The sequence below is a fragment of the Centropristis striata genome, chromosome 13, assembly GCF_030273125.1.
Source record: "Centropristis striata isolate RG_2023a ecotype Rhode Island chromosome 13, C.striata_1.0, whole genome shotgun sequence".
NCBI lineage: Eukaryota > Metazoa > Chordata > Actinopteri > Perciformes > Serranidae > Centropristis > Centropristis striata.
This window is the reverse complement of record NC_081529.1, coordinates 15,728,598-15,750,639: the sequence shown is the minus strand read 5'-3', so window position 1 is coordinate 15,750,639 and position 22,042 is coordinate 15,728,598. Positions and strand designations below refer to the sequence as shown.

Sequence of the window (22,042 nt, the reverse complement as noted above, 5' to 3'; positions counted from 1 at the left end):
TAAACTGAAGCTCAACAAAAGGTGGGTCATGCATCCAAACGTTGGGCCTCACACAGTTTTTCCACAGTTTTTATCTTAAATTTGTTCTTAAGAAAGTCAAAAAAGTTATATTGAGGTGTTCTTAAACTGCAGAATTGTGTGTTCTTATAATGATGAATCCCATTCCCTTTGTAAGTTAAAAGGGTGTGTCAGTTTAACCATGTTAGCATATTAAAATACACAGCAAATCCACATAAAAGGGCATGGTGTCATGTGCATGCAAAGAAATTAAAAAGAAAAGTTGAGAGAATTAACTCAAGAAAGCCCGAATGAAAGACAAAAGAGGATGGAGCACCGGACTAAAAAAAACCTGAATTAGAAAAAATAAATTGTGAATGAGACTCACTGAGGCAAAAACAAACAAACACAAGTGAGTCTATCAAAGAATGGTTAAAGAAGAAAACAGCATTTTCCTTTGTCTCTATGAAAACGGAATTTCAGAATGACAGTCAGCAATGGAAAGATCTGCCATCCAAGTGATGAGCCTTTGTCAGTGGGCATTCTTGTCCTTCAGGATGGTGGGAGAAGAAAAAGAATAATTAGACATACAGAAATTATGTTAGAAATGATGCTGAAATTATGTTTTCTCACGAAAACAATCTGCATTTATAAAAAAAAATGCTAAATGATCTTCACATAAGTAAGGAAGCATTTATTAGGCTATTTATTGCCTAATTATTCACAACCTAAGGAAGGACGTGGAGGCCCTGTCAGCGCCCAAACTGGGGAACACCCCAATCTCGGAAATGTCCTAATAAGGTAATGTGCGTCACGGAGCGACTCAACCCCACAGTTCGTGATTTCGAATCCCGGCCGCGGTGTGTCAAAAGCACACGAACGCAGTTTCCAACTTGCATTCAGGGGGCTAGAAATGCCTTATACGTGTGGAAGAGGTCAGTTTACTCCCTCTTTTTTCCTCTTCCCCCTCTTTGGGAGCTTGAAAGCAGCGCCTTAGACCGCTCGGCCATCCCGACTGCGGTCACGGATGGAACTAAAGAGGGGTAGACTCACGGAGACGAGTTAAAAAATGAGTGGATCCGACACACGGAAAAAGAGGAGAGGGAAGGACAGATTTTTCACACCTGTGTAGAAACAGTGTAGGGGGGTATAGCTCAGTGGTAGAGCATTTGACTGCAGATCAAGAGGTCCCCGGTTCAAATCCGGGTGCCCCCTCTTTTTACAAATGAATTAACCAAGGCATGTGCCGCATTTTGATTATTCCGAGGAGCGAGTAGACTTCCTCCAGAACTGATGGTGCATTCACTTGCTCCTCTGAGGCTCCCTTTTCCCTGAGTTGGGTAAACTGTTGTCCCAACGCTCTCCCAATAGAACAAATGTGAAAATTAAATTGTGGGTCTTTTTCAAAAGTGTCTCCTCATTCCCCCACGGTGGAACCGAAGTTGCCGAATAAAAAAAAAACCCAGATCCATAGTGTCAGTATGAGGCGACATCAGTCAGTGCCTCAAAATGAAAAAGAAAAAAAAAACTAGACCAAGACCACACATCATAAAAAGACATCAAGAACACACAAGATAAAATAGTAATATATAAATACACACACACATACATACACACACACACACACACACACACACATACACACACATTGTTAGAAAAAAAGCTTGAGGAAACCTTGAAAATTGAATAATCTGACACCAACCGAAAATCCTCACCTATTTTCTCTGCGCAGATCGTTTGATGGGGAAAGGATGAGCAGGAGGCGTCCAAGTTCTCAGTTTAACATAAGTTTATTACAATACGTCAAGAAATGTGCAATACAGAGATCTCCGGGTTCAAAACTCACCTCCCTGATACACACAGACGGGTTTCAGGTCACGAAGTCTGAACCTCGTCTCTCTCCCTCGAACCCATTTACTCAGACATGAAGGTAGATTTCTTCGAGGAAGTTCCGCCTTCTTGATCCGTTGATTCGTCAGTTTTAATCAATACAGGGACACGTCATGTCACCGGGCAACAATCTTCTGATGCCCGGCACATCAAGTTCCGACCTGGCCTGTTCTCCAGAACATTCAACAAAACCTCCTGCCTTGTTATGTCTTACAGATATAATTTGGAGGCCCAGATTATAGAATCTTAATCAGTTTAAGCAAATGCAATATATGTATCAAAATCGTATTGCCTGATTAACTGATGACTGGTACGCAGCTTCTGTGCATTTATTTTAAGAAATCACAACTTAACTCCGGTCACTGTTGGCCGTGAGCATGCAGTATATCAACCGCACAACAATCACAACAACCCACAATCCCCCAGTTCCCCCAGAAAACCCTCCCAGTAAGTCTCACTTAAAGCACATTGACATCTGCTGGTAACATACATGCATAATACAAACACCTGTAAACAGCTGGTGAACTCATAATAACTGGAACACATTAACTTAGTTCATTACACAGCTCCCCCTCAACAAATTCTCTGTGGCAGTGAACAAGCGGGGAATGCAGGCTCGTCTGCCTGGGGGGTGGGGCCCTGTGCAGTGGAAGGCGTGTGTGGTGGGAAGGGGAAAGGAGGAGTGCCAAAAGGGAGGTCAGTCACTTTCTCTGGGGAAGTATGTGCAGGGGAATGGGGCTGTGATAGGGCTCGCGGGTGGGGCTGCGTGCAGTGGTGGTGCCGTCGCCCCTCCGCACAGGCGTTTGGGAAGGGAGGGAGTCTCCTCTGTACGGGGCCAATCTGTCCCTGTGGAGTGCGACCTTCTTTCTTTTTCCCAGCAGCTGGACTCAGTACACTACTTCACCCAGCCGCTCCACCACCTGACAAGGCCCCACCCAATGACCGTACTTGGGGCACCGTCCCTTCTTCCTACCTGGGCTGTACACACAAACCATCTCTCTGGCTTGGAAGTGTCTCCCCTTCGGCCTTATGTCATAGTTCCGTTTTTGCCTCATGCCATCTTTCCCTAGCTGGTTCTCTAGCCGATCCTGGAGTCTCCTCGCATACTCTCTCCCTGGAGGAGCAGCAGGGGCATCAGGGGGTTTGCCCAAGGAGGTGGCAGTCAATTTAATTATTCAAGTACACTAAAATAATTTTGTACTAAAAAAGAAGTAAAAATATATGTTTGTGCATTTAATGCTTTTATTGTGAAGATTCCCCCTGGCCCTGATGTTTTGTCTGCCTTTGCTGTTTGCATGTGGCCTCTATTGTCAAAAACAATTTACTGTTACATAATGTGGAGGTCCATCCTTTCTAAAAGACTTGCATGTAGGATGAACTGGTTTCATGGCTCTGAGCTGCTCCAGAAGCCTCTTGGTCTCCTCAAGGTGCATTTAAGGGACTGGCAGAGGAGCGAGGATGTCAGAAAGCATCAGTTAGCGTAATGAAAAGCACCCTGTGCATCTGCCCTGTAATGCAGATTTTGTTCCAAAAAGTTATAGGTCCTCCTTGACCCTTATGAACTCTTCCATCACATTTCATGAAAACCCAGCTGGTAGTTTTTCCGTATCCTGCTGACAAACAGACAATCTAACACCTGAGGAGACGAGGACTTTCTCGCTCTGTGAACCAACTGAACAAAATGAAGCAATGCGTTGACAAGTTCATTCCTAGGACATGGAGGAATACAATTTATTAGAGCAAATTCAATAATAAACTTTATGAAAAAGCTACAACATGAACACTTGTCTTACCAACATGTTGAGTTGATATATTTATATGTATGTACACTTTTGCCTTGTAATGGCATGCTACAAGGACATGACCCTTTAATTATTATTGAAAACAAACAAACAAACAAACAAAAAAAAAGAGAAGCAGAAAGCCGTTTCACAACTCACTCTAACCACGGAAAGGAAAACACAGCTTTCAAAGCACAATTGTCTACAAATAAAGAAGAGAATAAGTAGGGAGTTAAAAAGGCTGACGTAGCTCTGGTAGGTTCTGAGTGTTGCTGTACACGGCTGCCTCACAGCGTCACCAGCCAAACTAAAACACACCATATGATGACAAACACCAATGCAGTGACGATACGAATCCCTCTCAGCTTATTTTACAAGTTATAAAAGTTGCACAGGTCACAAGTTTTGAGCCTCGATCATCTTTGAGAGAGAAAACCGGACACGGGTTAAGAAAAGCATAGTATATTTTTATATCTTTGAGTCACCAATAATATGGTATGAGTCCACGAGAAGGCTACGAAATATTCCTACAGATCAGAGAGGTCATCTTCTGCCAGCTACAGTAGTTTGTATCAACCTTTACAACTCAAACAGATGAAACACACAACATTGAAACCCTTCAGGATAATCTCACAGCTGGCCGAAATCACACCAAGAAGTATAAAAATCTGATTTTCATAGACAGAGTTCACTACCTCGTGAGCAAAAATAAATAAGAGCTTAAACACGTTGAATAGAATAGAACCGTGGAGTAAAGGGGGAAAATGTAAACCAGGTTATTGTGGAGCAGGTGTGTGCATTTGTGTGTGTGTGTGTGCGTGTGTGTGTGTGTGTGTGGTACTCCAAATTGAGAAAGTTCAGTCGTGACCTTGTCCTTGTCTTGAAATTAAGTCCAAAAAATCTGAAACAAGAAGGAGCTTCTCTTCTTCATCTCAGCATCTGTGGCTTTAGACACGCAGGATCTCCAGGCAGTTGTTGTAGCAGATGGCGATCCAGTCCGGCTGCGTGGACGCCCACTGCACGTTGTTGATCTCCCCTTCGGCCGTGTAGGCCAGGATGGGGTCCTCGATGGCTCGTGGCATCTGCTGGATGTCCCAGATCAGAGCCTGGTGGTCGTCGGCTGGGGGAAACAAGACACGGCATTAAAATACAATACAAATTTATTTATAAAGCGCATTTAAAAACAACAGCATTGACCAAAGTGCTGCACAACAATAAGAATTGAAATACAAAATACAGAATACAGACAGTTAACACAGATTAAAAACAAACCGCCAGTAAAGCTAAACCAGTAAACAGGAGAAGAAGAAGAGATTGAGCAAGAGAGTAAAAAAAAACTAAACAACTCAACAACTAAAAAAGAGGTTGCTAATCGAACAACTGTGGCCACCCACGAGAGAATATGGAGAGAAATCTTGAGGAATTAATATCAACTGGGCAATTTATAATTGTTCTTTCATGTCAGAGTGTAAACAGTTGATCAGTCATGTGAGTTAAATGTTTGCTACATGAGAACTTGTTCAGGAAAAGTGCTTCCATCTTCCATTCAGCACATTAACTATTTTCCAAAAGCCACCTTAAGGGAGCATAAAAATGTTTTTCGAAAGTTTTATTTAATTCTGGTCTTTCCATCAAGCTTTTCTCATGCAAATCTTCAAAATGCGCAATGAAATTAGTGGATGGAAACATGACTTTAGTCAGTGTTTTACCTACAATAGCTGGCGGTCGACAAGCCTCTAGTTTGGCTCAGTTCAACTGCTTTACCTTACCGTCAGAAATCAGAAATCTCCATTATCTACACTCTCTTTAAAGCCACCAGACTCCTTTGACAAAACACAAATTTTACCTCACAAAACACAATAGTTTCTGGTCACAAATTAACCGATCAAGGCAGCGAAAGACCATGTTCTGTGAGGTAAAATTACTGTTTTTGTCAACCAGGAGTCTGGTGGCTTTGGAGAGAGCATCAGTTCCCCCCAACGTTAAATTAAACAGGGCTGTCAGGTAGCAACGTAAAGCAGTGAAAATACATTTTGCTGCTGCCCCCATCCTCAGCAGTACATCACCACCTAAAAGTTTTCAATTGTAAAAGAAATGTGGTGACATTTTGGTCACTGATCAAGTATCTAGTCTTAGATCATACTGTGAACTGAATTTTGAGGCAGTAGGTGATACAAAGTATCCTGCAGGACACATAATAACATCAAACTCACTTTGAAAAATTGGCATTCAATGATGCTTTCCCACAAGTCAACACTTATCATGTTTTTTTGGATAGATAGAATGCAAGTGCAATAACCAAACTTCTTTAATGTTTTGTTCATTTTCAAGACCACAAGGCATCTTTTTTCTTCACTTCATAACACAATCTGTAAGTGCGTTTACCTGCAGTGCAGATGTGACACGAGGAGTGAGGCGCCCAGGCGATGCCGTTGACACAAGCGCGATGGTTGTTCAGCCGAGCCACCGGAGTGCACGGCACACGAACATCAAGGATGACCACCTATCACACAGAAACGTTAATGTAGAGACTAACAACCGATTTTAATTCTAAATCAGGAAAAGTGGACGGAAATATGGCTGCAGAATAGCTAGCTGACCTCCATGCCGTCCATGGCCATTGTGGCCAGGTAGTTGGGGTCCTGCTTGTTCCAGCAGAGTCGGAGCAGCGGGTGGTGCTGGGGGTCTTCATAGATGATGGTGCTGTGCTCCAGGTGCCGGAGGTCAAACATGCGGACAGATCCGTCGGCTCCCACTGAGGCAAACATGTCTCTACCGCCTCCTGCACGGCTGAACGCGATGTCATACACCTGCATAGACACAGAAAGACATTAAGCTTAATATTCTGGGCTGTAAACAAAAAATAATAGTGTGTAACTGATCACGACACAAATCTTAATTTTACAGTAAAGACACACACAGACCTCTTTGTCATGAGCGATCAGCTGAGTCTTCACGTGTCCAGAGACCAGGTTAACTCGTCCCAACACCTGACCGGTCTCCAGCCCCCAGATAGTGCAGGTGGTGTCGATGCTGGACGTACCTGCAGAATGAAACAACATGTTAAAACTACACAAACTTAAAGAGCAACATAACAAAGCCTCCTCACCATTTCGTCACAAAGTGGATTTGTTACCGAGCAGATTGGGATCCACTTCGTTCCAGTCGAAGGAGGTAAGGGGCGCACAGAAGTCTGAGTTCTTGTTGTTGTTCAGCAAACATTCAAGACGTGTTTCTGTGTCGCTGACCTGCAGGATAAATGCAAAAACATTTGGCAGTGAGGACACTTCTTCAAACAAGTACGATGTTCAAGTTTCACAGCTGGCTGAGCTGAAGCAGACAGCTGTTACCCCCACAGCACTGACACAGAAGAATATTACACACCTATTTCATGAGACAGCTGCGTAGCAAAGAAGCAAGTAGATCAATAGCTGCAAACATATTTCCCACACAGTCTAACTTCTACAAATAAATGTATTTGTGGTGCGAAACATGGCAAATTATGAATTTTTGCAAGGTTAACTTTGTTCAAGAGTTTGTTTGAAGCTGTTACTCTTAACAAATTTCATGAAAAAAGCAAAACCTCTCTGTCTCTCTATATGTTCTGACTTCCTGCCCTGCTTGTGGCAGTCAGCCAGCAGGCCACAGAGAAAACATGACACAAATATATAGTTTAAAAAACAACAACTTTTAACCAGGGTAAACAGAGCATTTGTTGCCAGCGGCATAGATCTCTGTTTCATGTCCATTTTGGATTTGTAGATAAAGGATATCCATTTCTTGATATTTGCACTGCAACTGCTGCACAACAATTTCCCTCAGATCAATAATGTTCTATCTTCTCTATTACAGTATAGTGGTAATCCATCAGGCTTTGCCTGCACAAGCAAAACTGTAGATATACTATCAGACTTGTGCTGTAAATATCACATTTCCTACCCTCCAGATGCGTAGGTAGTCCCCACTGGTGGCAAGCAGGTCCGGGTACACCCCCTTGGTGTCCGGGATCCACATGATCTTGGTGGTGGGGTAAGGGTGGTCAAACGTGTTCCTGCAGACGAACTCCGAGCTCTCCTCTTCCAAACCCACCAGCTGAACCTGAGGTGGATCACAAACACACACACATCACCTGTTATTCCTACAGAACACTGCACTCCAGAACAACCAGCCTTTCTGCAGAGCATCACTTTCAGTTAAATCGGTCATACACTGTCAATAACCCTGTAACACCGAAAACATCCACTTGTTCCATTATAGATGATAATTTTACATTTGTTAAAACACTTTTTACATCTGTCATTGTCAACAAAAATGTATGCCATTTATAAATATGTAAACATGCACAAACTGTTTATACTTGTTTTCTCACACACTTGATACATGATAGGCATGTGTATTGTATACCTTACTTGTGCAGCTTTGTTGTCCTGTTGAATCTATTTCTGTACTTGAGAGCAAGGCAAAAATGATAATCTTAAAGCTGATTCTGATTTCAAGACAGCCAAATTACTTTTCAGGGCTAGAAATAGCATGAGCTATATATGGTATTACTCAAGGATATTACTATTACAGTTAAATAAACAGGCTTGTAGAATAATTACACAGAAGATCTTGGTACTAGTGCGTTATTAAGGAATCACAACAAATCAGACATTGAGATTTTATATCTTGGTGCTGCGCAGGACAGCTAGCATTGGCATTAGCTCACTAGCGTTGAGCTAATGAATGGCCATATTGCGCACCTTGTTGTTGTATTCCTCCACAAAGCTGCCCAGTGCGAGCCGAAAACGTTTGTCCGGGCGGACGCTCCAGTTCATCGCGTACACTGTCCATGGCGCCTCGTATTTGTAGATTTCTTTTCTTTTGCCGTGAAGCGACATCCTCTGTTGTCCGAGCAGCTAACACGCTAGCGTTAGCTAACTGCGAAATAAGTAGTCGCGCAAGCCAACTATGACCGCTTATTTAAACTTGGAGTGACAAATGTCAGCAGGGGATGTGGTAATTACCATTTAATTAAATAAATCTTGTCTTGGAACAAGATTTCTCACCACTTTACTTAACAAAGAGTAGCATTGCTCGTTGTGACCTGAAGCGTTGTCAAGTCCAACGAAACACACTCGGCTTCCGGTGATTCTAAAAATAAAAGCAGGTTATTAGAATATATATTTTTAACAGAATGTATGATCTTCTTGTTTTTAGTCTGTAAAAAAGACAACTCTCTTTGCAAAACGCCACATTAATTAAATTTCTTCAGATTTCTTCAGTTTCTACCTATTTAATACAGCCTATTGTTTATAAAATGTATCATCCTGTTTTGTGATTGACTTTAGATTTTCTATAATGCCTTGTTTAAAAAGTCAGAATTAAAAAGAAGTCTTAAAAAAAGGATGCTCTTTGTGAACATTGTGGACAAGATTTTCCAGATGATTTGTATTTTTGTGTGTTCGTATAATTTTGTGAATGTATTCCTTTAAAAAACAACAACAACAACAACAAAACCAACAACTTACTAACAAAAACTAAAAACTTTTCATTTTTACATTTCTGTTACTTTGTTATGATAGCATAAACTTCCAGGGAAATTCAGTTGTCACAGGACCTCAAGATTAAAAAAGCAGAGAAAAGAAATTCTTCAGTGATAAATAAAAATGGAGCAATATAAAACGAAAAATACTAAATTACTAATAAAAAACAGTAATACAATAAAAATAAAGTAGAAAAATTAAATAGCTTCATTCACTTTAAACATTTTTTTTTAAATATACAAAAATGCATTTTCTTAAAAATGAGTGAAAGCAACAGGATGCCACAACATTAATTTGAATGAGGATAAAAATGTGAATACAAAACACCAAATGCACTTCATATCAAATTTCTGGGTACGCTTTGGAAAAATATACCCATATTTCCATACTCTTAATTCAAACCACACATCTTATTAATAAATAAGTTGTACTCGAAATTTTGTGAAGGAACGTTTTGTGTTTTATTTTTTAACTGAAAGTATAACTATGCTATTCTATCCAGCTTGACAAATAGCTTGTAGTCACTCAGCATGGCCACAAGAGGGCAGACATTTTGACCAAACTACACAACTGTTCTTGAAAACTAGAATTTACTCTCTATTTTTTTGGGCTATTTAACCTCTATTTATTTTTTTATTTTTTTATTTTTTTACAAATGGGGATATTTTCTTAAATGAATATTATTAAATTAGTATTTATTCAAGTAGTTAGTCATTAATACATCATTATGATTGTGATTAATTATAACATTGTATAATGTTTTAAATTGCCATTTGCTTGAAATGTAGTTATTTTAATGTAGTTCTATAATAGTGAATTTCCTCTGTGTTTGTGACAGAGGAGTAGTTCTCAATTGTGTTGTATGTACCTAGCACCATGTATTAGAATGATTAGAAAATTATTGGCCAAAACACAGAGGAAAAATGTTTGTAATATTTCTTATCATGGTTAAATATTATATACACCAAATGTAGTTTTCGTAGCATTTTAAATGCCTTAAAAAATATTTTTTCTTCCTTAAAAAGAAATGGGAAAAAAGGAGTGCCTTAAGACTCTTTGATGTACTAGTGTTACAGATCGATTACATTCCCTTCGAGATAATTTGATTTATTTTTTATTGTATCTATTTTGTACATGTTTATATCTTATTTTGTCATTATAGACTTTTTATTTGACATAATAATAAAAATTATAATATTCTTGTCGAGTTATAGTTACGTACTATGACCACCGGGTAGCGCTAAAGTAACATGATTTTACACTTATGGCAACGATCACCTAACGTCAAGTCAGACACATAACATGAGGTAGAAACATCCGGGAGAAATATTTCAAAATAAAACTTGATTTTGCGAAGTGTACACGGGCGAGGCCGTCAGTCACCGCGATACTTTTGCTTTGAAGGTCTGCCCTGTGAGTCTATTCCAGGGTTGCCAGGTCCGCTTATTATAAGCGAACTTGGGCATTTTTTTTTTCTAAACCTGCTTACCATGTCGCTATCAAATAACTTTGGGCTTGTTTCTAAAGTTTAGATGTTTATTCGGTTTAATATTTTTTTCTAACTGTCTCCTTTCCACACATCTCAGACAGGTCCCTTTGTAAGAAATATTTACGATTATTAGTATTAAAATCTTATATTCACTATTTCACTAATAATACCAGGACTGAGAAATACCAAGAAAAAAAAGGAGCGTACGAGTATGGTAAAGAGAGAAGATTAAGAAAATACTGGATTTGACCTCAAATTAGGAATTATTCAAAGACAGCGAGCAGATTATTGAAGTGTGACATATGCACATAAAGGGGGGGGGGGTACAGTTACAAATAATAGTGTTTTTAATGGTTTCTGATTAAGTGTACGTGAATTCAGTTATATATGATATAGTTATTTATTCCTTGCTCATTTTAGTGGATAATGTCTGTCTTTTTTCAAGTCGCTTCTTTTGGGCTTGTTTTCATATACCTGGCTGCTTGTTTCTCTCCCGGAATCTGGCAACCGTGAGTCCCCAGCTCCAGGCGTTAACATCACCACTACAAGGACAGTTCAGGCTACTTCAGCTCGACCAGCGTTACGTTTATTGTCACATTAATTCTCCAGGTAAGCGCTTTATTCAATTTGTTCAGCTGTTTTGTTTTAGTAAAATCAAGTTTCTAACATGTGTTGAAGAGAAAAAAACGCCACTTTACTTTCTGTTCAGGATCAGTTTGTGTTGCTGGAAACTAGCCATGCTAGTTAGCCACCATTAGCATGCTAATGCCAGATTTGCTAACAGCTAATGATAAAGTGCTGGGGGATGGGTCGGCTACTGTTACATGATTACGGGTTGTAGTTTAATCCTTCATGTGTCATTATATACGTACGCAGTGTTATTTAGACCCAAATGCCTTGAAAGAAAGTGAGATTTTATTTCAGTCTGTTAGTAACGCGTGTCGCAATGGTTGTATCTGTGGCTAAAGTTAGTTTGCTAGCGACAGCTCTGGTTGATTATTCACCGGATTTAACCTCCATCTAGATCAGCTGCTTAAATTTGACCGAGCATAGCCTTTTTGTTGCCCCAGTAGTGTCATAGTCTGCAAATAAAATGTATTTTATTGGTATAGAACACCCTTTTATTCGCATTTTATAATAGCTTAGTTAAAGTCTATCTTAACCAACTATTCCCAATACTTCCTTCTCTTCCTGAGTCATTGTTTATTAGTTAGTTTCGGTCCGGAGGGATTTTCTCTCCCTCTTTGGGGTTTGTCACATGAATACCGAGTGTGTGAGCAGGGACTAACATGGTTACTGTGATGTAGATCAGTTTAACCATGGCTCTTGTGACAGTTCTAGCTGTTAAAATTCCCAGAGGCCTCAGTTCTGGTCTAACATGTTAAATATTAACCCCATTGTCTGGAGTAAAACAGGTGGCTTTAAGGGATTAATTGTGACACTATCCCCACTCTCAATGGATTTATTCCATGTAATCCTATCAAGTACTTTAGAGATTCTATAATATGAAAGGGACAGGTCATCTCAAAATCAATCATGTGTATTTTTCCCCTTACCTTGAATTCTATTCATCAATCTTAATTGTTTTAGTGTTTTGGAGATATCAATCAGCCAATTAGATAATATCATTTTACATCTATGCTTTGGAAAAGTTATTTGCAGCAAGTTATTTGCAGTTATAGCATCTTAGTTAATACTCAATTATGATTTCCTGCAGGTGTTTATTATATCCTGATAATGGACCCCTCATCAGCCATTAATCCTTAGGTCTCAAAATCTGACATGAATCAATTTCAATTAGATCTAATTCAGGGGCCTTCAGACTATATGAGACAATATCATAATTGTACCATTAAACACATCAGTTACATTTATTTCAACTAAAAAAAAGCTGAATACAATTAAAACATTTTATTACGATACCCTTTGAGACATTTACATGAAAAATGAACAACTCTGTTTAATTTAAATTAATAAACATAAAGTGGGGATTCCAAAATAAAGGCGCATCCTAAAGGTGAATGTATGTGTTGATATATTCACGTTGCATCAATGATATGGGATCATTGGTAACTGACTTGATGGCACTTGGCTTGTGGTGCTCAAAGCACAAAAAAAGACTTTAAAAAAAACTCAACAGTAACTTTTCATGTAGGAAATATACTAGAAATGAAATAATTTGTAGTTAAACTGCTCACAAAAAGCTCTGTGGATTATCTTGAAAAACTGGAATGAGATTTCTGAAGAAAAAAACATCGCTGTTGAGGGTTTTTTTGTGCCTTAAACACCACAAACCATACGCTATATAGCTGAAAGATTTCTGAACAGATTTGACTTCTCACTTCTTGTTTTTGTTGGGCTGTGTAAGGCTTTTTCTTCATAATAAGTATTTCTATTAGTTGTGTTAAACTTTGCATTTGACCTTCTCTGTCCTTTGCTACTCCACCCTCATTTACATGTTTTCCTGTGTGTTGCATCAACAGGTCCCACCATGCGCAGTGTGTATCTCCTGATACCTGCGCTGCTGCTCCTCCTGGCCTTTCCCGTCTCCAGGGGGCGCTACAATGACGACTTTGATGATGGCGAGGACCTAGCAGACTTTGATGACAATGACTTCGCTGAGTTTGAGGACATGAATGACGATCAAGGAGCGGAAGCAGAAACTGCTCCTCCGCCTCGCGCCTCACCATCCTCGCAGCCTGAAGAGGATGAAGATGAAGACGAAGCAACTGTGGAGCTGGAGGACGGACTGGACGGTTTTGAGGACTCAGAGACCCAGGTACATCACTTTGTCTCATTGTTTACATCTTAATTTTAAAGCACATTATACATAATAAATATGTTTTAATATTTATGGCATTACATGAATTTACACAGAATCTATTGCAAAGCTAATTCAACCTGATGTTTCTGCAGGATCAAGACATATACAGCAAATATGACCAGGAGGAGTTTGAGGGCATTGGAGACATGGATAAGCCAGGCCACTCCATGAAGGACCCCCTCATAATCCACACGGTAAACCGAATTTAATCCTCAAATCTTCTCAGTAGCAAGTTTCACACCTTTCTTCTGCTGATTGTGATCTGATGATGATCTGAATGTGCATCGACTTTCTGCTGCCTGCAATTTACATAAACTTTTGTCATGGAAGCTCAACAATGGCAACAGTGAAAATCTAGCCTTCAGCAGATTAGTGCCTTTAGTCTGTATTATAATTTTTTCCATCACATTAATACTGACCCACAAAGATAAATTTCAGTTTATTCTTATGTCGGTATCAGTGTTTATGTTAAGTCACAATAAATTGCAGCTCAGAAATGTCATACTCGGTTTAAAGGGGCTGTACACAAAATTAAATTGCCTCGTGGCTATGTACATGGAGAAGCGGTCCTAAAAGACAACAGTGGGGACAGAGCTAACAGCCTAAACTGAAGACGCCTTATAAGAGATAACTGCTGTATGAGAGCAATGTTGAGTAGAGTGGCTGCGAGTTGGACACACACACAGGGGCTCATGAATGTGTGGCCGGACTGGCTACCACAACAATTAGTTGTTGTTTTTTGTCAAAAATATCAGAGAAAATTGAAGCGTGACTTTATTCTCTGCTCAGGGCGGCTTTACTCCACTATATGTTTACATAGTAAAAAGATGATTACTGCTATCTTAATTTTCTGAAAGTCACATACAGCCACTTTAAGGTCATTTAGAAAAACTATAATTCAATCATTTGTCCACCAGAGAGCAGGGACAACTTTATTTTTTCCAACTTTTAAATGTTCGACTTCTTATGTCTCGGTCACAATCATTTAAAAAACAAAATCTAAGGCATCTACATCCACAGTGTTGATGTGTAAAAAAACAAACAAAAAAAAACTACTGGCTTATATATTGTTATTGATATTTAGAATTTAAAAAAAAAAAAAAATCAGATGTCAACTCTGGCCTTAAAAATATTGGTCGAGCTATGATACTTATAGATTTGTTTCTCCTCAGGTTCCTGCACATCTGCAGAACAGCTGGGAGAGCTACTACATGGAGATCCTGATGGTCACCGGTCTGTTGGCTTACATCATGAACTATATCATTGGCAAGAACAAAAACAGTCGCCTTGCTCAGGCCTGGTTCAACTCACACAGGGAGCTTCTAGAGAGCAACTTTGCACTAGTGGGTGAGTTGTCTCCAGCTTTCAGCAGCAGCAGTGTGTGAAAGCAATGAATGACATGGTGACAGTCAGTGTGAAGCACAGCTTGTGTTAATTGTCAATAATTTGTATGTGTAGGTGATGACGGCACCAGTAAAGAAGCAGTGAGCACTGGAAAGCTTAATCAGGAAAATGAGCACATCTACAACCTGTGGTGCTCTGGACGTGTTTGCTGTGAAGGCATGCTGATCCAGCTCAAGGTATGTGCAATTTGTTTTACTTAAGTTAAGTCACCTTTATCGTCAATTCCTGCATGTTACAAGACATAAAGAGGAGCAAAATTATTTTCCTCTCATGTAAAACGAAACATCGAAGGATTAAAAATACTAAGATGAAAAAGCAAAATATTTGGGGAGGTCTCAAATGTATGACCCTGTACTTCAGTTTTATTTTACTCTTGTCTCATTGATTTTTATCTCAGGTATTTCTAAGTCTTTTCCCCTGAAGTATATCCCATTGCCCTTTCTGTGTACACTTCTCCTCTACCAAAATGTACAAAGTTCTTTTCTTGTTGAAAAATCTATGGAGAGCTGTGTATGTATAATTTACCTGGCATTGCTGTATATTTTGTGATATTCTCTAAAAAAAAAATGTATGCAAAATATTGCTTAAGTAGGGGTCAGGGGATACAATAACAAGGCATATATCATGAAAAACAATAAAACTGTAAAGATGACGAGTAAAGTCCAAATGGGGATGAAATAACATAATTTAAGTAAGCAGTGAATTTTGTGTTGTTCCGTACAAGGACTGTAGGTGTGTGTGCGTATATGTTTGTATAAAGAAAGTTCTTGTGGCTGGTGCTGTGTGGGTTGGGTAAGTTACTTACAGTCCAGACTTTATGGAGGCAGAAAGGAGAGAGTTCAGCGTCCAGACAGCCTCATGTATAAAGCTGTTTGCCAGTCTGGTGAAGCAGGCTCTGGTATTTTAAATTATTTGGTGTCACTGTATTGAGTGAAACACACAGTCATGTTATGTTCCCTGTCGTCTCTTCCAGTTCCTGAAGAGGCAAGACCTGCTCAATGTTCTGGCCAGGATGATGAGGCCCGCCTGTGATCAAGTGGTATGTTTAAGTCAAATAAGTCTGTAAAGTGGAACACAAAACACAGATGCACTGGACTGTGCTTCTAAAATCAGTCTCACAGTCGCAGTCATTGTCTCTCTAACAGCGTCTGTCTGTTTGCAGCAAATCAAAGTGACTCTGAATGAAGAGGACATGGACACTTTTGTGTTTGCTGTTGGCACAAAGAAGGCGATGGCCAGGCTTCAGAAGGAGATGCAGGACTTGGTAAATATTCTCCACAGCTTGTCCACATCGTATTGATGCAATCTGAAACTGTTTTTATGCAGGAAAATGAAAAGAAAAGAGGAAATCTGGGCAGATTGTAGGATCTCTGTAGATAAACACACATATGTGAGGGTTGAAAAATAATTTCTTTTGTATCTTTACATGTTTTTTTTATGAAGATCTGACATAGTTTGTACCATTTGTACTTAAACATTGGTCTTGATTTTGTTTTTTTTTCCACAGAGTGAGTTCTGCGGTGACAAGCCTAAGTCTGGAGCCAAGTATGGACTCCCAGACTCCCTGGCTATTCTAAGCGAGATGGGCGAGGTCACAGATGGGGTGATGGACAATAAGGTAATGTCTCTTTATGCTTATCTCATTCAGTATCACCACTAAAATGCACTGCAGAGTCAGACAGCATCTTCCTCTCTTTAAGTTCAGCTCTGTCATGTGTCTTACTCAGTACGTTTACATGACACTTGAAAAAAATGAATTCCCCAACTCCGATTAACCCATTGACGCCGGGAAAGCATTATCGCATTTCTACCATTAAAACCGGGAGTGCTGTTGCGTCACTCTACCATTAAGGCCAGGACAGCGGATATGTCATTTTGTAGTATTTGTATTTTTTTCCACCTATTTTCGGTCTCTTGGCCAATGAAATGCATCAGAATCATGATCAGAATACATGCGGGAGTGTCGCAATGCAACATCGGACTTTTCCAGAACTTTGAAATCATGGCCGAAGATGACTATAGCGGAGGAGCTCAGCAGTAAGTGACGGAGGCAATCTTGATGAAAACAGCGCTGATGATTTAATTGCTGATCCGGATTTTGAACCCTCGGAACCAATCGACCAGCATTTATGGATGAGGAATATGTTTTTAGACAACATATTTTCACCGAAGAACAGACAGATTTGTGGCCATCTGGAGATAATAATAATATTATTAATGATATATTAATAATAATAATAGGCTAATTGATTGTGATGATGATATATAAGAAATCATGACTGTTTGTCTTATATTACTTTATGCGTCGTTGAGTACCCTGAAAAGTGCAATATATAAAATTTATTATTATTATTATTATGATAATTTTTTTTTTTTATTACAGTAGGCTAATGAGAACTATGTCTTGTTCTTCCAGTGGTCATATCATGTTTGCATCTTACTAATGGGCATGTATTAGTATATTGCATAGGATTTTTTATTCAGTCAAATGTAACATTTGCTGAGTTTGTTGATTTTTTAAAAAAAAACTTTATTGAAGGTTTGGACAAATAAACTCAACTTCGTATGAAAGCCACGGGTATAAGCTCTCAAATACTTTTTGAATTTCATTTTTATCTGCTACAGAGGCTGAAAAATCTATTATTTAGTAGGTGTTGAATTTCCAGAAAAACTTCAGGTTTTAGGGGGTCATTTGAAAATCGCCCATAGGTTTTCCAGGCATTTTTTTCCAGGCGCTTTAGGCCTTAATGGGTTAAGACATCCAGATATTGCGATTGGAATAGGATTTTCCCCGGTAGTATGACAAGATGATGCAAGTGCACGTGCTCCCCTGCTCCACCCCGCGCTGGCGTATGACCCCAGAACAAAAACATCTGAGAAAGCCGGTTATATTAGCCGCCACCGGTCACAGTAGCTAGTCACATTAGCCGGTAGCATTTGCCAGTCATCAATAGCTGGTGGAAGTCGCAGTAGCCGGTTGCAGCAGCTGGTGAGTAGCGACAACACAAAAATGTCAAACTGTGGTCAACAGGAAAGGGGGCCATATTAACCTGCTGAAACGACACATATCGCCATCCAATGTTAAGGAGGAGGACACGTTAGTTATTCGTTTTTCTCAGTTGTATGTAAACTGGGGCAAGGACAGAAGTCCAATTAGATGGCAAAAAAGATTTTAAGCTTAGCTCTTATTTAAACGCATTAACTGTGTTTTTGGTCTTTTTTTAAGATGGTGCATTATATCACCAATCATGCCGACAAGATCGAGTCCATCCATTTCTCGGACCAATTTTCTGGTCCAAAAGTTATGCAAGAGTAAGTATCTGATCTTTTTGTCTCTTACATGGGAGTAATTTAGCATTTTTAATCATTTCTGTGTGGTACTAAAAGTTCCTGTGTGGTTTCTCAGGGAGGGTCAGCCCTTAAAGCTGCCTGAGACCAAGAAGACGTTGTTGTTTACAATTAATGGTGAGCATTTAATTTCACATATCTTCACTATACTTCATCACCACATTATTTAATTTTACTAATATTTAATGGACACTTTTTGTGTTGTTGTAGTGCCTGGCATGGGCAACACCTCTCCCAAAGACATGGACGCTCTGCTCCCTCTCATGAACATGGTGATCTACAGCATCGACAAGGTCAAGAAGCTCCGTCTCAACAGAGAGGTGAGCAGGATTCAAGCACTCCCGTGCCTCATAGTGCATTCAAATAACCGCTCACTTATTTTCTGTGCATTTAAAAGGCAGCTACAAGTCCTTTTTTCGTACTCCCTGAATGTTTAGGGCAAGCTGAAAGCTGACAGAAACCGTGCCCGTGTGGAGGAGAACTTTCTGAAGCAGACTCACGCTCAGCGGCAGGAGGCGGCCCAGACCCGCCGGGAGGAGAAGAAGAGAGCCGAGAAGGAGCGGATCATGAACGAGGAGGATCCTGAGAGACAGCGTCGTCTGGAGGTAGGAAATTGGATATGCCGCACACATAAATTTGCTTTCTTGCTGAGAGTTAGATGAGAAGATTGTCTTTCTCTATTTCCTACTGTTTTTTAAATGCAGCGCTTTAAAGCAGTTTGGTGTATTTTCTGAAGTTGCTGTGCTTTATATCTGTTGAATGCACTTAACTCACTTTAAGTGGCTTTCAGATAAAAACGTTGGCTAAATCAATGTAATGTAAACTCTCACATCTTTATGATAAATTTTAGTTGAAGCCAGCAGCTGGTAAGTTGAGCATAAAGACTGGAAACTGGGAGGAAAATTGTAAGACTAGCTCTGTGCGGAAGTCCACATACGAGAATCTTTAAAGTTAAAAAATATCAAAAAAACATATTCCCCAAAAAACCCAAATGTTCCACATTAGGCCTGCTTAATTATGGCAAAATTCACAATCTCGATTATTGAGATCACACTTACTGAACATGATTAGTCTATGATTTTGCCAATCTTAAGCAAAAAATCTTTCTGACGATGGAATTTTTTTAAAGAGGAAAATAAAAGTACACATAGATGCATACTAATTTAAATAAATTATATAAAAATAAAAGGTCATCTATGTTGTAACATTGGTGCAACTCAATATTTTACTCAAACTTAATAAACAAATATTCAATAGAAAATAAATAAGATAGATTAGATCATTGTAGTGCATTCAACATATGTCTTCCGGTAACTCAGGAAAGAGATCCTCTGGATTTATCACACTAAACAAAACAGGAGCATCATCGTCAAGCAGAATGCAGCATAATAATAGTTCTATCTCGATTATCTTGTTTCATTATTGTCGGAAGCTGAAATCGTGATTGAAAATAAAATCTGATTAAACTGCCCGTCCCATCTCAAATGTCTTTGTTGTTGTTTTTTCTTCCAGGAAGCAGCGCAGCGACGTGAGCAGAAGAAGATTGAGAAGAAGCAGATGAAGATGAAGCAGATCAAAGTGAAAGCCATGTGATCGACCACCACGGGGAATCAAGCACACATGAAAGCAGCGCTCGAATCCAGCTTCTCTCACCGCAGTCTGCAGCTCTGGCTCACAGTCGCTCTAAACAGACATCCTGTGTCTCTGGGTGTGTCAAGCTCTGCTGTCTGTCACCACCTGCTCCATTTGGTGTGGCTGAATCCAAATAATGAAAGTGAACTGTCCGTGTCAGCTGAGAGGGACTTTTTCATTATCATATCACCACCAAGATATTTTTTTTTTTCTCTGTCAAACTATTTTCTCTAAATTAATCAAAGATCTATTTGAAAGCTGTTTAGCTTGGTGAACTTTTTAAACTTCATCTGCTTGGAGAGAACACACTATTCGGTGGTATTTGGCCACATTTTAAACAAAATGAAAGCATTGCTGTGGTTTCACTGGAAATGTTTTTGCATTAATATAATCTTAAATGATACTATCAAGGAAATTTTAATTTATATCTGCTATGAGGTTGGTTTCTTGCAGGCTGTTTCTAATGAATATCTGAGCAAACATAATAAAATGCACTGGAGTCTGTTGGAAAACTCTTTGTTTGTTTTTAATGGTAAAATGAAAGTATTTGATTTGATCTACAAGGCGATTGATGAGGACCGTTGTGTACGACATAGTAGTTGATACACAGACCTCATGGGAGCAGCAGTTTAAAGACTAGGGGTCTGTAATGGGGACCAGAATGGCAGAGGCTTAAGGCTAAATTTAACTTTGAGACTGTGTCAGCAGTCTCTGAAGTGGATTCAGTTACATCAGTGTGGTTGACAAGCTAAAATTGATACAATGACTGTGTCTGACCAAATGTAAGTCAGTGTATGATAAAAACCTATAATCCCCTTACAGTAATCTAAAAACATCATTCAGTCCTTTAACACAACCATGTCAGAAATCACCCAAATTTAAAGGAACTCAACAAAAAAGTCAATGCTCTTATAAATTAATATGAATGATAAGATGAAATGATATTCACAGATGTAGTGTTGATTATATTTTGGATTTTATTTTAAGAATGGAACAGTATCATCAAAGACGAAGTTTTTTTTTTTTTTTTTTCAAAAAAGAAAGAATTGACATTCACTCTGGCTAATTTCTCTAAAACTTGGCAACTCACAATAAAATAGTCCTGATTGTTAAATAGCACTGCAGGTAACACAAAAAATATGTCATTTTGGTTTTTGGGGTGAACTGTCCTTTTAAGCTAATACAGTACTTGAGTTAATGTCCACTTCAACCAATTACAACATTAAAATGCTGCTTACATAGTAATGCATCAATAACATGGATGGATTGTCCTACCAGGCAAAGGTGCAGGGCCACAAAGTATCAGGGCCCCACCTAGTCTTCAGCTGCTTAACTACACTCAAAGAGACACTTACCGACCAGGAAAAGACTTCAAAGATCTTGAGAAAATCATTCACGCCTTTATATCTTCCACTTGGACAACTGCAGCTCACTGTACACTGGGATTAGACAGTCATCCCTGTCCTGCAGGTAGTCCTGAAAGCTGCAGATGGGTACCCAGAAGAGGGACCATATTATTCTGGCTTCTCTTCTCGAGCTGCCAGTACAGCTCAGAATTGACTTTAAGGTTCTTCTGTTTGTCTATAAAGCCCAAAATGAGCTAGACCCCTCCAATATCACAGACCTCCAAACCACTTTTTCAACCTACCAGTCCTTTGTTGTCCCTAGATTGTGGAACAGCACCACCCTTACAATCAGATCTTCCTCCACTATTGTCTCTTTAAAGTCCAGGCTATGAATTGTATTTGTGTCTCTGAACTGTGTGCACTGATGTTATGTTATGTTTTGTTTTTTTCTTTTCTTTTTGATTTGAGCTACTGGCCCAGGTCTGCATAGCACTTTTGTCAGCATGGGTTATTTTAAAAAAGCGGTTCATAAATAGATAAATAAAGACAAACAAAGCAACAAAGAAATGAAAAAAAAAAAAAAAAAAACATAGGCTATAGTCTGGATGTCTTGCTCCTATAGTATAATTATAATAATAAAGTATAATAAGCACTTTTGTCAGCATGGGTTATTTTAAAAAGGGGTTCATAAATAGATAAATGAAGACAAACAAAGATACAAAGAAATGCAAAAAAAAAATAGGTTATAGTCTGGATGTCTTGCTCCTATAGTATAATTATAATAAAATATAATAAAATAGTAATTA

At 39.1% G+C, this 22,042-nt stretch overlaps 2 protein-coding genes and 1 non-coding gene across 3 annotated transcripts; 2 read left to right on the top strand and 1 right to left on the bottom strand.

Annotated features, from left to right (window-relative positions):
* Positions 1–1,140: 1,140 nt before the first annotated feature.
* Positions 1,141–1,212, top strand: trnac-gca (transfer RNA cysteine (anticodon GCA)). The gene has a single exon. It is a non-coding gene; the product is annotated as a tRNA-Cys (tRNA).
* Positions 1,213–3,585: 2,373 nt separating this feature from the next.
* On the bottom strand, positions 3,586–8,790 carry dcaf7 (ddb1 and cul4 associated factor 7). Its single transcript, XM_059348206.1, has 7 exons — positions 8,411–8,790; positions 7,608–7,766; positions 6,805–6,916; positions 6,593–6,711; positions 6,269–6,478; positions 6,054–6,171; positions 3,586–4,788 (listed from the first exon to the last, which is right to left on the bottom strand). Exons 1-7 carry the CDS (start codon positions 8,546–8,548, stop codon positions 4,616–4,618), a joined length of 1,029 nt encoding a protein of 342 aa, XP_059204189.1. The 5' UTR covers positions 8,549–8,790; the 3' UTR covers positions 3,586–4,615.
* A 2,391-nt stretch (positions 8,791–11,181) lies between these two features.
* Positions 11,182–20,402, top strand: ccdc47 (coiled-coil domain containing 47). Its single transcript, XM_059348205.1, has 13 exons — positions 11,182–11,291; positions 13,166–13,461; positions 13,599–13,700; positions 14,679–14,853; positions 14,965–15,086; positions 15,884–15,949; positions 16,073–16,174; positions 16,418–16,528; positions 18,137–18,222; positions 18,317–18,375; positions 18,469–18,578; positions 18,696–18,863; positions 19,771–20,402. Exons 2-13 carry the CDS (start codon positions 13,174–13,176, stop codon positions 19,849–19,851), a joined length of 1,470 nt encoding a protein of 489 aa, XP_059204188.1. The 5' UTR covers positions 11,182–11,291; positions 13,166–13,173; the 3' UTR covers positions 19,852–20,402.
* The last annotated feature ends 1,640 nt before the right edge of the window (positions 20,403–22,042 follow it).

Bases quoted from the DNA above. Each gene is read 5' to 3' on its own strand.
- dcaf7 (XM_059348206.1), bottom strand. From the start codon at position 8,548: ATGTCGCTTCACGGCAAAAGAAAAGAAATCTACAAATACGAGGCGCCA. The intron at 6,917-7,607 runs GTAGGAAATGTG...TTTATCCTGCAG, and splicing joins ACTACCTACGCATCTGGAGG to GTCAGCGACACAGAAACACG. The intron at 6,172-6,268 runs GTCAGCTAGCTA...TCTGTGTGATAG, and splicing joins TGGCCATGGACGGCATGGAG to GTGGTCATCCTTGATGTTCG.
- ccdc47 (XM_059348205.1), top strand. From the start codon at position 13,174: ATGCGCAGTGTGTATCTCCTGATACCTGCGCTGCTGCTCCTCCTGGCC. The intron at 15,087-15,883 runs GTATGTGCAATT...CGTCTCTTCCAG, and splicing joins GCATGCTGATCCAGCTCAAG to TTCCTGAAGAGGCAAGACCT. The intron at 18,223-18,316 runs GTAAGTATCTGA...GTGGTTTCTCAG, and splicing joins GGTCCAAAAGTTATGCAAGA to GGAGGGTCAGCCCTTAAAGC.